At 40.8% G+C, this 15,196-nt stretch overlaps 1 protein-coding gene across 1 annotated transcript in view; it reads right to left on the bottom strand.

The window, feature by feature from the left end:
• CHCHD6 (coiled-coil-helix-coiled-coil-helix domain containing 6) overlaps positions 1-15,196 on the bottom strand; it is a 112,866-nt gene that overhangs the window by 45,906 nt on the left and 51,764 nt on the right. The window contains 1 exon segment of the mRNA XM_059856532.1: positions 8,586-8,656. Within this exon segment, the coding sequence (XP_059712515.1) occupies positions 8,586-8,656 (71 nt within the window).

Here is a 15,196-nt window from a genome sequence, read left to right as displayed (position 1 = left end):
AAACTGAACTAAAACATATAAAATAATATTATCCTTATCCTACTGAACCTGCAAATGCAATAACTAATCACCCCTATTAGCATTTTGCATGGCAGATGGCAAGTGGTTTAGAATAATGAGAGACTTTTCCCCACAAGTGGATAATTCCAATGTACATTTGGATGTAAATTCTTTACTGATTATGATGGTAGAATACTGAGCTATGAGAAACTGCCAGTTTGGAAGATGAAAGGAAAACTACTGCCTCTTCCTTCACTTGCCAAGAGATACAGAAGTTAACAGAACTGGATCTCCTGCCCACAAAGCCATGCACCATTTTTTCCCAAAGATGCCAAGCTACTAAAAGTTGACTAGCAAAGATGAAGAGCCTAAAGTTAGCAGCAAAACAGTCTCTGGAAGCCAAGCAGGAATGAGTCAGAATCTTGTTGCTGGAAGGAGTTCTCTGAATCAGAAAGGAAGCTGGCTCAGCTCCCACAAGGCAGAAAAGCAATATAGCAAGCAATAACTGAATCTGAAAACAACACACAGCCCAACAAGTGACCCGAATAGGGATTTTCTTTCTTCAGATAAAAAACAAAATCTAAAAACTGCTTAAGATCTCAGGTCAGGAATGGAAGGCATGCAGTCTGTAGAAGATATGCAGCACAAGCCCTAAGAATATATTGGTTGTGACAGTGTTACAATGTCTGGGAATTAGTTAGGGAACTGTTGGTCTATTAAATACCTTCCTCAAAAGTTTTCTAAAGAAGGTAACTGAAGATGTGATATGCTCATTTTATATAACCACAAGACATGAGGGGCAGCAGGTTCAGTAAATGTCTCCTATGTGAGATGATCTTACAATAATGTCACACTGCAAAGGAAATGTTCTTTTTTTAAAAGAAAACCCTGACTACCCATTTGAATGGCAGTTACTTTGCCAAAATGCCACTGAGCACTGCACTAGGTTCCTGTAGTTTACTTCACACTACACAAAGGGATGGACAAAAATATGAGTCCATTAGTATATTGTGCTCTGACAGAGTGGCATGTCCTGCTAAAGATGCCAAAATAAATTTAGAGAGGAGAATGAAGCTGCCGGTGTTGAAGTTCAGGTGGGATCTGAAGCTAAACATTCACCTTATTAAAAAAATTCCCTTCCTTCTGCCCACATTCTCTAAACTTCAAAACCACAGTGCCCCTTTTTACCAAGCTGTGCAATTCTGAACACTGACTCAGCAAAGATCCCCATTAAGCAGCTACTCATCCCTCAGACAACATCAATAATGGTGCTTTCCAAGCAAGCACACACAAAAAGTCTTACAAGTCCATTTTTGGGGGGATGTTGGGGGGGTTTTGTGTGTTTGTTTCTGTTTTTAAGTGAATATTGTAAACTCAAGAAGTCCTCAGAAAATAGAAAAAAACTTCATAAAAAACAATTTAGATAACATGGTTCTAAGTCTGAAGAACAGCACATGAAGCATCTCAGGTGCCTCCTGAAGCTGCTCCAGTGTGCTGCTGGTGGCCCTTGCAGTCAGCACAACACTGACCAGCTCCCTCCAAGGAAACAATATTCATCCCTGAACAAGTGCTCCTGCCTTCCAAATACCAGCTTTTTGGGTCAAATTAGCTTGAATTGCAGTGGGTATGGTAAGTATATGTCCCACACATGCAACTGCCAGGACTAGCAAGAAAAATGCAAAAATCACACAAGTAAATAAATAAATAAATAAATATTTAAAGTCATTGAAGCCCAATTTGATGGCAGAGATGGTTTTTCTCTTTTATTAGGGAGAAAAGGACTTAAATCTCCCATCAGCTCAGCATTAAACACCACCAAATTCGTCTGTGCAGACGCTTCACCATGTGCAAGGTGTCCACAGCAGTCCTGCCACAGTCCTTATTTCCTCAGAGGGCAAAAATATAAAAGCTCTGACCTATAAAAGAAACTATTTCCTGAAATTTCCCCAGCTGGTACTTGCCTTTGGTGTCTTCTACCATCCCTCCAAGACTTCAGGAGGAGAGTGACTCAATAGCAAGGACACAGAGTGTATAATCTGGAGTCAGGAATACAATTACTGTTCAAAATAGCAACATTGCCCTTGAAATCAGTTGCGACTGAATTAATGACCAGATTGTTAGAGTGTTACCTCAACTTTGCCTCAGGCTCCTAATTAGCAAACAAGTCATTAATTCACTGGTAACAAGTGGTTTCTCAGGCATTATTGCTTCTGACATCTTTAATTCACCACTCTTTATGGAAAGCTTCCCCAGACAACTTTAACCTCAGTCCTTTACAGATCAGCCCCACACCACTACCACCAGCACACTCCACCACACACACATTGAAGACAGGCAGAAAAACACAGCAGGAACAGGCTAAGCTGGATCATTAATTAATATTCATTACACCTTTCCCAACTCAAGCCAAGGGAAGGGGAAGGCCAAAGGCAGAAAAAGTTCTGGATTTTGGTGTGGATCTGCCATTATTTGTAAATACATAATAAGACACTATGAAACCTGGAGAAACCTTGCTTTCACCATGACACATGTTGGAATATGCAATTCCCAATGTGAGGGCAGAGATCTGCTTTTATTTTCACTGTATTCTCCACAATAAAGAGCTGTGAACTGAAATATTTCATGTCCTCTGATGCACGAAGTATGACTGAGGTTTGTTTTAACAGCTGCACAAATATCCATGCTTTTGAAAACAATCTGCATTTGGCCTGCCAAAAAACCCTGATCTAAGGGCTTTATAAAGGCAACATTACTACAGAAAACAAATGCATTTCATGTAAAAATCGATAGCAACAGAAACACCCCTAACAGACTACGTGGAGCTTCTGGCACCTCTTCCTTTGCTATTTGAGTCCTTGCTATTCAAATCTTATTTTATAAATGCCCAAGTTCCACCAATGTAGCAGTGAAGAAATGTTCCTGCACTTTTTTAGAGACACCAGTTTTCCAGAGCTAAGAGAACTGCAACCTCAGTTCATTGGACTCATCCCTCATCACGCATGAGAGGAAACACAATACTGTGAACATAAGATTGAATGTTACTCATTTTACTAACTGGGCAAAACAAAAATCTTATTTAGAAGCAGCATCTTAGTAATCCTCAAGAACTGAACTTCAGAAAGAACATTCAACAGCTTGGATAAAGCACATCATCTAATAAATTTTCAAGATTTAAAATTTGGTTCAAAAAAAGAATAATCTGGGCCAACTGGAAAATTTATGCAAATCCACTGCACATATTCAACTTCTATTTCCACATACCATATTCCTAAAGCAGCAGGGGAATATATGTTGCTAGGAAATCAATGCACTGGTACAAGTAGTTTGTTAACAATAGGCCTTCCAAAATTCATAAGGAAAATGTTTACATCCTAAGGTAATGAGTGAAAAACTGTGTGAAGCAGAACTGAAAGTGATCAGAAACTTTTTCTTTCAGTAAAATGCACACCAGATAAAATTACACAAAGTCAAAATTCACCCATATACTTTTGCCCTCTTCTGAAATAAATTTGAGGAAACTCACGCATTATAATCTCTTAGAGAATATTTTAATTTCCTACTAAGAGCAATTTTATAAAAGTGAGAAACAGAAAAGCTTTGACTAATAACCCATCTCTTTATTTGAGGATTATGAAACAGACTCAGTGCAGACAGAAGAAGGAACAGCTAGCAGAAACCAAGCACCAAGGGAAGAACAGGACTGGGACGAAGTCAAATAATTTTGGTGAAAATATCATCATTGCAGGGCACAAAAGGACTATGTTGAGGTAAGGCTATGGATAAGCTTTCAGCAATAATCAATCTCTTACTCCTGAAAACTCTAAAATCCCTGTTGGAGAGGTTCTTAATTTCAACACTAAATTAATCATTTATCTAACCTAATGATAGGAGAAATCCCAGAGCAATTTTGTCTGAAAACTATGATGTCTTTACCCTTCTCCTTTGGCTTCACAACTGTCCATATAATAACTGTTTCAGACCTTGTCTCCTGGGCACAGTCCTCTGTTGAAATACCCAAGGCCTCATAGTAGACTTCAAGATTGACAAACTCAATATAAACTCACATAACTATTTTATAAACTTTCCATATCTACATAAAGAAACATAAAAAGGTAGTTTCTCTAGGTTCCAGTTAATCTTGCTATTCTGAGGGGCCATCAGCCCCATAAAATCTTGTGTAATTCAATAAAACCTTTATTTCCATGAGTACTGAAAGCCATATATTCCCTGTTGCCAGCAGACAATCCATCCATGACCTTTCCTCCCCCACCCTCACTGAGTCAGTGTGGTTTTTCACTCCAGGTTCAGTCAGGAGGATACTTACTGCTTGCTGGTTTCTCTAATGTAATCACTCTCAATACTCATGTCCATTAAGTTTAAAGATCTCAGGACCATTAAATGAAACTCTCACATAGTAGGTCCTACATGGAGTAAATCTCTTTGGCAGATTCTCCATTGGAAAGCTGCCTTGGATTCACAGCTGATCTCCACCAGGATAAGATCAACTCAGATTCTTTATGCACTCCTTGATAACAGCACAAAGCATAGGCAGTCCTCTCAGCACAACATGCAAAGCAACAGAGTCATCAGTAAGCAGCTTCCAAAACAGTTCTGAAAGCTATAGGGAGATTTCAGAGAGAAACTCAGCTTCAGAACAATTTTATCTTTTAACAGCTTCCTAATCCCCTCACCCGACTCCTGCAGCTTTACCTGTTAGAGTCACACCCCCACCCAGGCCAATTCTTGCATCCAAAAGTAACAACTACAAAAATAAAATTTTTAAAAAGTGATAAGACAACCTTCACAAAAGAAAATAAATCACACACACACACACACACACACAAAAAAAAAAAAAAAAAAACCAACCAAAAAAGCCCAAACCATCATATTGAGGATAAATCTAGAGTGCTGCACTAAGCCATAACCTCTTTACTGATGTTTTTTTCCTTCCCCTTAACAGATTCAGGGACTGTAATAACATTTAATCCTCAGAAGCTAATCTAAATGTAACACTCAAAAGAAGACAAAGACAACGCAACAGAAAGAAAATTTGGCCACTGCCTTTAGGGAGTGCTGCTTTATCCCTGGAGCGAGTGCATTAATACAGCCTGGAATGAAATGCCATTTTATTCTCTGTAGCAGGGAGGGGATTAGCAAGTTGTCTTCTCTAAACCCAGTCTGAGTCATGGCTCTATGAACACTGAGAAAAGGATGTGGAATGAAGGGAAGGGTGGGGAGCACTGGCTTTTTATTTACACGCTGCTTCCTTTGTGGGTGGTTACTGATGTGCACAGTTTGCTAAACAGGGAAAGAAGGCAGGGGAAGTTCTAGGTCCCCTGACTTTAATTCTGTTGGTTAACAAAAGAGAAAAATAACAATGCACCAATTATAACAACACAGTTGAGACAATATGTCCATGGCAACTGTCCAATTCACCACAGCATGGAAGCAACAAGGGCAAGTTGCTTAAGGTGCTGAAAGCTGTGCTCAGTGGTATCTTGTTGCTAGGATCTTTTTCCTGGGAGGAAATAAAACAGGTTGGACAGAGCCCAGAACAAAGGAGGAGACTCTCCAATAGGAGGTATGTGGAGATGAGAGCAGGTTGGCTTCAGGTGAAGAGATGAGGAACAAAGTCCATTGCACAAGTCAGGCCATGCAGAAATCAAACCTTGAAGTGGAAACCAAGAGCTAATGACTGTGTCAGTGATTTAATATAAAGCTCAGCACTAAGTACTTCACTTCTGTTTTTATACAAAGGGAGACAGGAAGGTTTACTTGCCTACCTCGCAGGCATGCTGTGAAGGGTCACTGGTGGAAAGGTGTACAATATTCCTAAATTCTGCAATGCTTGACAATCACTAAGGAGTGGAAACAGTCCATGGAATGCTTGACCACTTGTGCAGAGCTGTAAGTGTTGATAAAAGAATTACAAAAGTCATTAAATGCCAAGAAAACACTGGGGTTTTGTTTCAGATAGTTCTTCTCTTTGCTTCAACACGGACTCGAAAAACAGGGTACTCACTGTGGAAAGAGCCCCAGCCCTATTTCCCTTTTCCTCCATCAGCTCTGCTGATACACAGTGGCAGAGAACAAATACAGGGTAGACTGGTCTCACAAGGCACAGGCGCCAGGGGCAGGTCTTCATAGTGTAACATGGATAACAGAAGCTCAGGAAGAGACACTGTGGTGAAGGATGTGGACTCTCTGCAGTTGGAGAAAGTGCCACTCCTGGTTTCCTTTCCTTAAGGAGATATCATAGTCCAGCACTGGAAACAGGCAGACCTGTACTTCATTCATCCTTTGGCTAATATCCCATTTCACATAATTTTGCAGAAGTGTCACTTTATTCCTGTGAACCAAAGAACTAGATCTGCATGAATCAGTCTAACCTATCTCAGCACCAACTGTACTTCTATGTCCAATACAAAAGTGCAAACCAGGATAAGCAAACTATTCCTTCCTGTGAAGTCACAGGACCTTGTAGGCTATTACAATAAACAAGCTGTAGAAAGATTTGAACGTAGGATGCCTAACAAGAGATCCTCACAACTCACAGACTTCAAGTCCTACCAACTGAGCACGGATGCCAGTGTAGGAAGGAAACCTTCCCCTGACCCTGTCCCAGCCTATCATGACCCAAGTGTGAGGCACAAGAACACTTTAGGAGTGTTTGTACAGTCTTCTGTACACAAAGCAACACTCTGGAAAGGGTCACTGCACGCTGATGGAAGTGACACACTGCAGGAGGATGGGGGAAAGCAATGATTCTTCCTGCACGTACAGTTATCAAAGGGCATGATCAGTCCCAGACCATGAACTCCAAAGCTCAGTTCAGTGCAATCCTGGCTACTGCTGAGAATTTCTACTGTGAAGAACTAGAATGCATGATATTCAACTTCACCCTCAGTTTCACTCGTGCCACTCGTCCCTTTTCACGACACTCCCAGCCATGCTATTTTTTCACACAAAATTCACATTAGGGCAGGTGTCTCTTTTTGCTGCAAAGAAGACAGCCCAAAGAATCTGTCCATTTATAATGGCTCAAGTTCATATTGCCATCAAATTCAAGAGCACTGTACAATAAGGCCAGAAGCCAGGGACTGTTAGATAATAAAGGCTCAAAGAAAAGGGGAAGAAACCCTTAAGAGACCACAAGCACACTCTCTTAATCTTGAAAGAAAGAATTCATAAGCATTTGTGTTGGTCTCTGCCACTAACCGTTGCAAGAAATGGCTGCATTCCTGAGTTTCCTACATTACCAGTCTTCATTTCACAAGAAACAGAACAGACCAAAGGAAACTGAAACATCAGGAACCAACCTTCAGACTGCCTATAAAAAATAAGGTAGTTACAGCCTGAACTAGTAAGTGAAGAACACAATCCCAGGTCCCAATCACTTCCTTTACCAAGTCACAAGGATAAATCACCACTACATAAGTTCATAAAAACTGATCACACATTTGCAGAAGTAAATCCAAGAAAAGATTCCATTGATCAGAGACTATAAGAAAGTTATGTCCTATGAATTTTTAAAATTTTATTTTAAAAGAGAATTTAAAATTCTGCTATGGAAAACAGGATGGAAATGCAAGCAATGTGTTAGCTGCCTTGTTTTGGCTTCTTTAGCAACTTATTGCTTGACTGTCCAAACAAAAATGTGAAATTACAACAGGTTATGTGACACTTTGGCAGTTAAACATAATTTTAAATAAAGACAGCACAATATACTGCACACCCCACTAATATATTCATCACTACTATATTATCTATTTATGCAATTAAGTATTGTAGAGTCTGGATTGGACCCAACCGGACTACATATGCTGCTACTCCAGTTTATTGCATGTTGGCCAACTGTTTACCCAACTGAGATTCGAGTGCTGCTCTTGACAGCGTAATTGCTTTAGCCTCATTAATATTTAAGAATTATAGAAAATATTTTTTCTTGGGCAGCTGTTAGTGCATGTGGAACAATAAGTTATATAACACTACTGACAAATACAAATATAATTTAAACACTATATATGCTCACGGTAAAAAGGTGACATTAAGGGTCCACTTATTGTGCTAAAGCAAATAAAAAAGACCAGAAAAATCATTGCACCCATTCTAAGAAAGTATTCGTGAAAATTACAATTCTAATTTGAAACTAACAGGGATGAGATTTAGACTGTTTATCTTTTTTTCCCCTGGACAATGAAAACTTTAGAAGTGGTGCCATTCTTCCTACCCCCAGGCACCAGCCCAATGCTACAGTGTGTAGGTTAAGTATAAAAGGTCAAAGTTAGAACAGATTAAACATGTTCCATTGCTATTTTGAAAACCCTAGAAAATATTCCTATTTAATGCTAATTTTTCAAGTCCCTCTCTTCTCACTCATTCTTCCTTGAAAGATCTATCAACTTTATACTAAACTCTGCAAGCATAGCACAGAAAGAGAAGATGCCAGCTTGCACCTCCTCAGTCCCCTCAGTACCTGACAGGAGGTAACTTCACACTCTGTTGACAGGAACATCCAGAAGCTACACACAAAATGTTATGGAATGCAACTGGAACTGCTGAAAAGAACAAAAATGGCTCCTCACTTTATCCGTTCCTCTGCCTTGGTGACTGCCTCCTGATACTGCTCGGATGTCATCTTGTAGATCTCTGCATTCTGAAACAAAGAATAGAATGCTCAGCTCTAAAAATTAAAGGCATTTCAGATCTTATCTTGTCATAAAGTCATCTTCTATAATTAATAACAATTTCCAACAAGAAACAGAATATTCAGTTCAAAGAATGTCAGAAATATTTAAGAGTCAATTTTATTTTCAACAAAATGCATCAAGGCCACAACACATCCCTCATTCCAAGGCTCACTTTTGTGAAAGGAAAATGGGGGAAAAGGTCACTACCAACCAACCATGAGCTTTGGTTATTCCATGTAACCACAAAAACAAGGTGTTTCCAGCACAGAGCTATTTTGAGTTCGGTCATGTTTTGTTCTCTTCATTAATTGCTGTGAAGGATCTTGTAAGTTACTGACATGCAAGTATCAAAATTGGCTGCTAGCACTGGAAAATCCATTTTACATTTCAGTGCTTCTACTTATGTTACTTATTCTTTAAAAGAAAATTATGCAGCCTGTTTCCCTTCTAACAACATAGGGAGGTGTATCAGGTCTCAGTTAAGGCGCTGCCAAACAGAGTCTTGAGTGTCTTGCTGCAGGGCTTAAGAGGTTTGCATTAAATTCTCCTGAACTTGCACAGAAAGTTTTAGCTCACAACTGCTCAGTCACTACATGTGGAGGATGAATTCCTCCTCTGAGCTGCACTGAGGAGCCTCCCAGGCACAATCAGCAGGAGGGAAGGGCTGCACTCCCCCAGTGAGTGCACTACAGGTCTCGTGTCACTAAGCTGCTGAAAAAGCTGCTTTAGGCAAAGCCTCTGGACTCCACTGGCAACCACCTCGTGCAAAGCTCATCTGCAAGGCTCTTACTCTGAAAAGGCACAAGCAGAAAATATGCAATAATCAATCAAAAAAAGTGACAAAATGGTATTGAAAGCGAGGACGGCTATTCATTTAGGGCCAGTTCGAGCTGCTATCTCGTCTCTCCCCAAATTTGGTCATTTTATATAGAACACTACTCTTGCCCTTCTTCATTTATTTTCCCATAAATGCAGCTGGTCCTCCGCATGATGAGCCAACACATACTGTTCAGTGGTTGGAAAAAGGAAAGGACAGATATAACTCAAGTTCTATTAGTGGTTCTGCCACTTGTGCAATCTTGGGCAAGTCACCGTTTTCCATCTGCAAGTGAGGGATAACAGCTGCCTGTATCTCTGAAGTTGTGTGAAGCTCAGCTAATTGAAAGGTTTATAAAGGTTTTCAGAACCTGGGCTTCAAGGTGCTATATTTAAACGTTTTATCTTTAGTGCCTGAATTTATGTTACATACCAAAAGAAACACAGGACAGATTTTGCTTTTCAAACTTTGACCTAGGAGACAGATTTAAACTGAGGAATCATGAAGGACTAACCACTTCAAAATGCATTTTATCAGCAAATTATCTTTAATGTTTTTGTTTACTTACTTATTACAGAGCGGTCAAACTTCAATGCTATTAAATCCATTTTTCTCCTTCCTATATTGAAAAGTTCAGCTTTTAATGGTGCCTTTTTCTCTGGCCTGTAAACAGACCTCATGACTTACAGCTCCCTGCTGTTACTTATTCACACATGAAACCACAAGACCTGTGCTTCATTAATTAAATTTGCCATTAAAAATTAAATAATGTGAATAAGTAGATGTAAGCGTTATCTCCATTGGGCTTCAAAGGTCTCACCATTTCTCCAATTACTACCCAAGCAATTTTCATATTTCATACTGTCTGATTTCTCAAAGGGACTGGATCTGAGAGATCAGAATGAGAGAAAGTGGGAAAAAGAGAAAGCAAGGTAGCAAATTTAAATATTTTTCAGGCAATAGGAAGTAGTCCCATCAGACACCATTAGCCTGCAGCACTGTAGTGAAACAGCAGCAGGAGAGGAAAACAGGAACAAATCTGTTGTACGTGAGCCCCAGCATGAGGTCGTGTTTAACCCACCTGAAGAAAGGAACGATGGCCAACAGAATCATTTGCTGGATGTGCTGTTGATTAAAGTGGTTCTGGCACGACCTTACCTACTTTATTAAAGTTCAACTGCAAAGCACTTTGGTCAGGCTCATCTTCAACAACATCAGCTCTGGACACGGACAAAAATAGCTGGGAAAGGAAGCCAGGCTTTAGCTCTGAATTCTGAAGGTGTTAAAAGGAGGCAAATGAGAGCCTGAACAGAGTCAAGAATCTCAGTGAGGGGAAGGAGGAAAGGCTTGGTGTCAAAGCAACCACCAGGCATCATGCAAAGACTGAGGAGGGGCATAGAACACCTTCAACCTGCAGATAAAGCTGCTGAGTTTTAAAAATGAAAAGGAAACCTCTTTCCCTGTGATCCAGCTGGGCCTCTTGCTTTTGGTTGGGACCTCTCCCCTCCAAAAACTCTAAAACCCAATAAAACACTATTTCTAATCCTATGAATTAGTAACTTTAAATGTTTCCCCAAGTAATAAAAACAGGGGGCTACAATTTAAATCTGAGTTTGTTCAACAAGCAGATTTTTAAAATAGATTTTCCTTGGCCTTTAGACTCTTTCCAACCTTAGGAAAGTCACATTCCCTTTTGTCCTAAACATTAAATGAGCAACAAATGGGCTAAATGGGCAAGAGAAGGGTCTTTCAGCATGGGCACAGACACAGCAGGTTCTGTGATCTGGGGCTTCTACTAATAGAGAACAATTTTCCAACTATTCTCATCTATACTACTTCAAACACAAGATCTGCTTCATTTTCAGCAGTTTACCCACCACACTATGGCAGGAGAGAACGTTCCAGTGGCCTAGAACTTTTGAGGGCTTTATAATAAAGCTGCAAACGAGGAGCTAAGCCAGGAACCACCGGAGCACTTCCCCCAGCTTCAGCAGGGTCGCCTCCACACAAGGGCTATTCAGCAGGATCAAGGTGTGGTATTTGCACTTGAAACAAAGTCTGAGCTGCCTGTAGTCTTAGTGAAGTCCTTTATCTTCATAAAACGATATTCAGTAGTACAGTAAAAGAGAGAACATTCCACACGAAATTACAAGACATGAACGCTGCTTTTAATTTACTTTCACATTATTTGATGCTTGAGATAAAATGGCAGCTCACAAAGAAAAAGTTGAACATGAGACTTCAACTATTATTAAATAAAGCTCCTGGCAGTCTTAGTTGCAGAAATAAGTTTAAAAACATGACCAAAGGACACCATAAGGGCTCAAATAACAAAAGACACAGAAAGAATGAATGAACCACCTAAAATGTTTCACTTCTCTCAATAAAGCTGAGCCTTAGGGGAGTCAACTTCAGAACATCAGAGCTTTGTCATATGGGGTGAGAGCTCTCCAGAGAAGACAAACAAACTAAGCAAAGAAATGTTAGTTTGAAAGATTTTTGCCCTGCTATTAAATGATGGTTCGTAGCAAATAATAAAAACACCAAGAAGTGGTAAAAATACATAACCAGAGCCTAAAGTGCAACAGAACCACTTTCCTTTACCCTGCTCTTTTTCTACAACAGATTTGCTGCTATACCCTTGCTCTCCACTCTTCCAAAACACCCTTGTGCTAAAAATTCCCTTCCAAAGGGAATCAATTTTAAAACTTAGAGCTAAATTTGGAGTAATTTTAATTCAGCATTCCTCCTTGGCTGCAAACATGCAGAGAAACTCCAACACTCACTACTACACCTCACTACACTGCCCAGGCCCTTTCCAGAACATATAGCAAAGAAAGCAAGAAAACATAATAGCAGAAGACTGAGTTCTCAGGGTTATTTCAGGAGGGAAAGTAATTGAAACATAAAGAGAAAACCCTGCCAGCTCATTCTCACACTAACATTAAATCACATTCCTCACAACTTCAGTGGAACATGTGCTACTTGCAGTAACATGTAAAACAGAAAACTGAGCAAAACAAGCATGAGGAAATCAAAATTAATCAGATTTCAGGTGAAATGATTTGTGAACATCAAGCAGCAGCATTAAAAACCTGACACTGAAACAAAGATTTCTCCATCAGTTTCAGTTCGGGTCAATAGATTAGAAGGTGTCTTGATTTAAAACCAACAAACCCAACCACCACCACCACAGATATCCTGAGATATTTTGACACCTCAGAGTATAGAAGCTTGTCTGTGGTCACAGTGTTTAGAGATACAAAGAGGATTAACAGCTGTTGAAATGCTGCCAGCCTAGATGAATGCCAATGATAGCTGTGATGAAACGAGCAGGGCAGTGGAGGCCCTGACAAATGCTGCAGATGACAGCCGGGAGATTGGATGGTGCAATCTGCCTCGCACCTGACAGACGTGCTGCTTCCATCCCTTCTCCTGACATCCACGCTCACCAGCCTGCAGCAAAATGCCCTTTGCAAGCCCCTCTCAAACCCAAAAGAACACGAGAGGCAGTGCTGTGAGCAGGGCAATACGTGGTGTGCCCCACATGGGCACCGCAAATTTCTGAGAGAAACAGGTAAGGAAAGCAAAGATTACTTCTTACATAGCAAATGTTAGCTGGAAGACATTCAAATTCCTGCTTCCAGCTGCTTCTGAAGCCAGAAATAAGACCTCACACCACCCTGAGGAGCAGCACAACTGTGGCCTGCCTGCACGCTCCTGGGGACAGGCAGCACACACATGCCCTGGATGCGGCTGCTGCCATGGAAGCTGCAGAGAAACGTGGGTCAGTGCCAGCTTTGGGAGCCAGCTTTGCTGCCAGCAGTGCCCCAGGGCAGCAAAGGTGCAGCCAGGTTCCCCACACCTCAGCAGGTCACTGCTTCACACGCGCTGTAGATCAGGCTGTTCACTCTCACCACTCAGAAGTCTCACGCAAACAGCTCCTAACAGATTTGAAAAATTACCCCGTGTACCTGCATCCCTCCCTTAGGTACAGAGGCAGATGAGCCAAACCAATCTGTTCACTGGATGACCCTGTGGATGTGTTAAAATCAACCCACACAATCAATCACTGCTATCAGCTTTGGTCCAAAACAGGGAGTTTGGGAATTTCAGAATATGCTGCAAGAAACAATCTCTTCACCTCCTGAGCTCACTCCTCTGGAGTTTCTGTTCAGCCCATTTACTGGTATCAACAAGCAGTTAGCTCATTCACTTTTCCTCCTTCCCATCAAATGCACATAAAAATAAAAGCCAATTAACAAGGAAGAGAAACTTGCCTATAGAGCATATCACATAGAAGTTAAGGGTTAAACTGCTTTTTTGAAAATTCATATGCTTTTTTTCTTAAAAGGTAACAGAGAAAAGATGCAAGGAACTACAAACAGCTTGCTGATATGAAAAAAAAAGAGACTTTTTTCAGCCAAAGCCAACTTCTAAACACAGCTCTGTTGTTTGCTGTTCATGTGTGGGTTCATCCATTCCTCCCGCTGAGACCAATAATGAAATGAGAGCATTGAATTTGTTCCATTCTATTCTTTCCTTCGGCAATAAGCTGTGAGATCATAAATTTTGGATTAAGATTCAGAGAAAGCATAAAGAGAGTAGTGTCCACAGTAAGAACACAGGCAAGTTAAACTAGTCAGGAGCAGAAGTACATTCCTCTTTGAACAGATCTTCTCATGTCTGCAATATTATCCTGGGTTGAAAGCAAAATATTAATTCTGCAGCATATCTAGAAAGCTTCTCACAGATAAAATCCCACAGAACACTTTGTATCTCCACAAAGCTTGAGGGAGGCAGAGCTGGGGAGAAGGAAGATGGCTGGATTTATCTTGTGGATAACACAGGATAACTAGGTACAAAAAGGTTAACCTACAGTCCCTAAAGCACGTGGTGACTCAAATACAAATATGCATCCCAGGACTTCCCAGAACCAGGGTCCCACACCGAGATACTCCATCTGAGTGAAAATGGGTTTACAGACCCAGGCTGCGATCCCACACCAGAGTCAGGCTGTCTATGAAGGTACCCTGGGAAGAGTCTAATTAAAACCAGGTACCCCACAGCAAAATGGTTTTAGGGACTTCCAAAAGCTTCAAGTGCCTCCCTGGAAGCAGGCAGAAAGCCTTATGTTATCTTCAAGTAAGAAAGGCAACCAGCAAAAAAGAAATTATTACTACAGAAGCAATTAAAAGGGGAAGAAGGAGAAAAGAGAAAGAAACACTGTGTTCTGTGAGGTTGCTTTAAAGCACACCCTTCTGAAAGACTACAAACAAAGCATTGCCAACTCTCTAAACAAACTCTGGAAAGTAAAAGCAGCTTCAAAGAGAAAGGCCATAAAATTCCAGCAGGTAACTCAGGCTTTCTGGAAAGTACAGCAACAGCGTTGTGAAAGGCCCAGATTAATGCCAGTACTGCTGCAGGGGAGTATCACCCTGCTCTCCTCCCAGCTGGAAGTTTAGCCAAGGTGAGGAATTCACAGTAAATGCCCAAATCAATTACACCTGACAAGTGCAGGTAAACAGGCTTCCCAGGCATCGATTAAACATCAAGAGTTTTCAGCATCTGCTTCAGAGGAGTCCTGCACATGGCTGACCTGCACAGATAACGTGGTACCCACAGCACTAAGGGCACAGCACCCCTGCCAAATCCCAGCACCTGTGCTGGGCAGCTGCACAGCCCATCC

The sequence above is a fragment of the Haemorhous mexicanus genome, chromosome 11 (genome assembly GCF_027477595.1).
Source record: "Haemorhous mexicanus isolate bHaeMex1 chromosome 11, bHaeMex1.pri, whole genome shotgun sequence".
Taxonomy (NCBI): domain Eukaryota; kingdom Metazoa; phylum Chordata; class Aves; order Passeriformes; family Fringillidae; genus Haemorhous; species Haemorhous mexicanus.
Note: the sequence above shows the minus strand (reverse complement) of the source record. Positions and strands in the feature narration are given on the sequence as shown.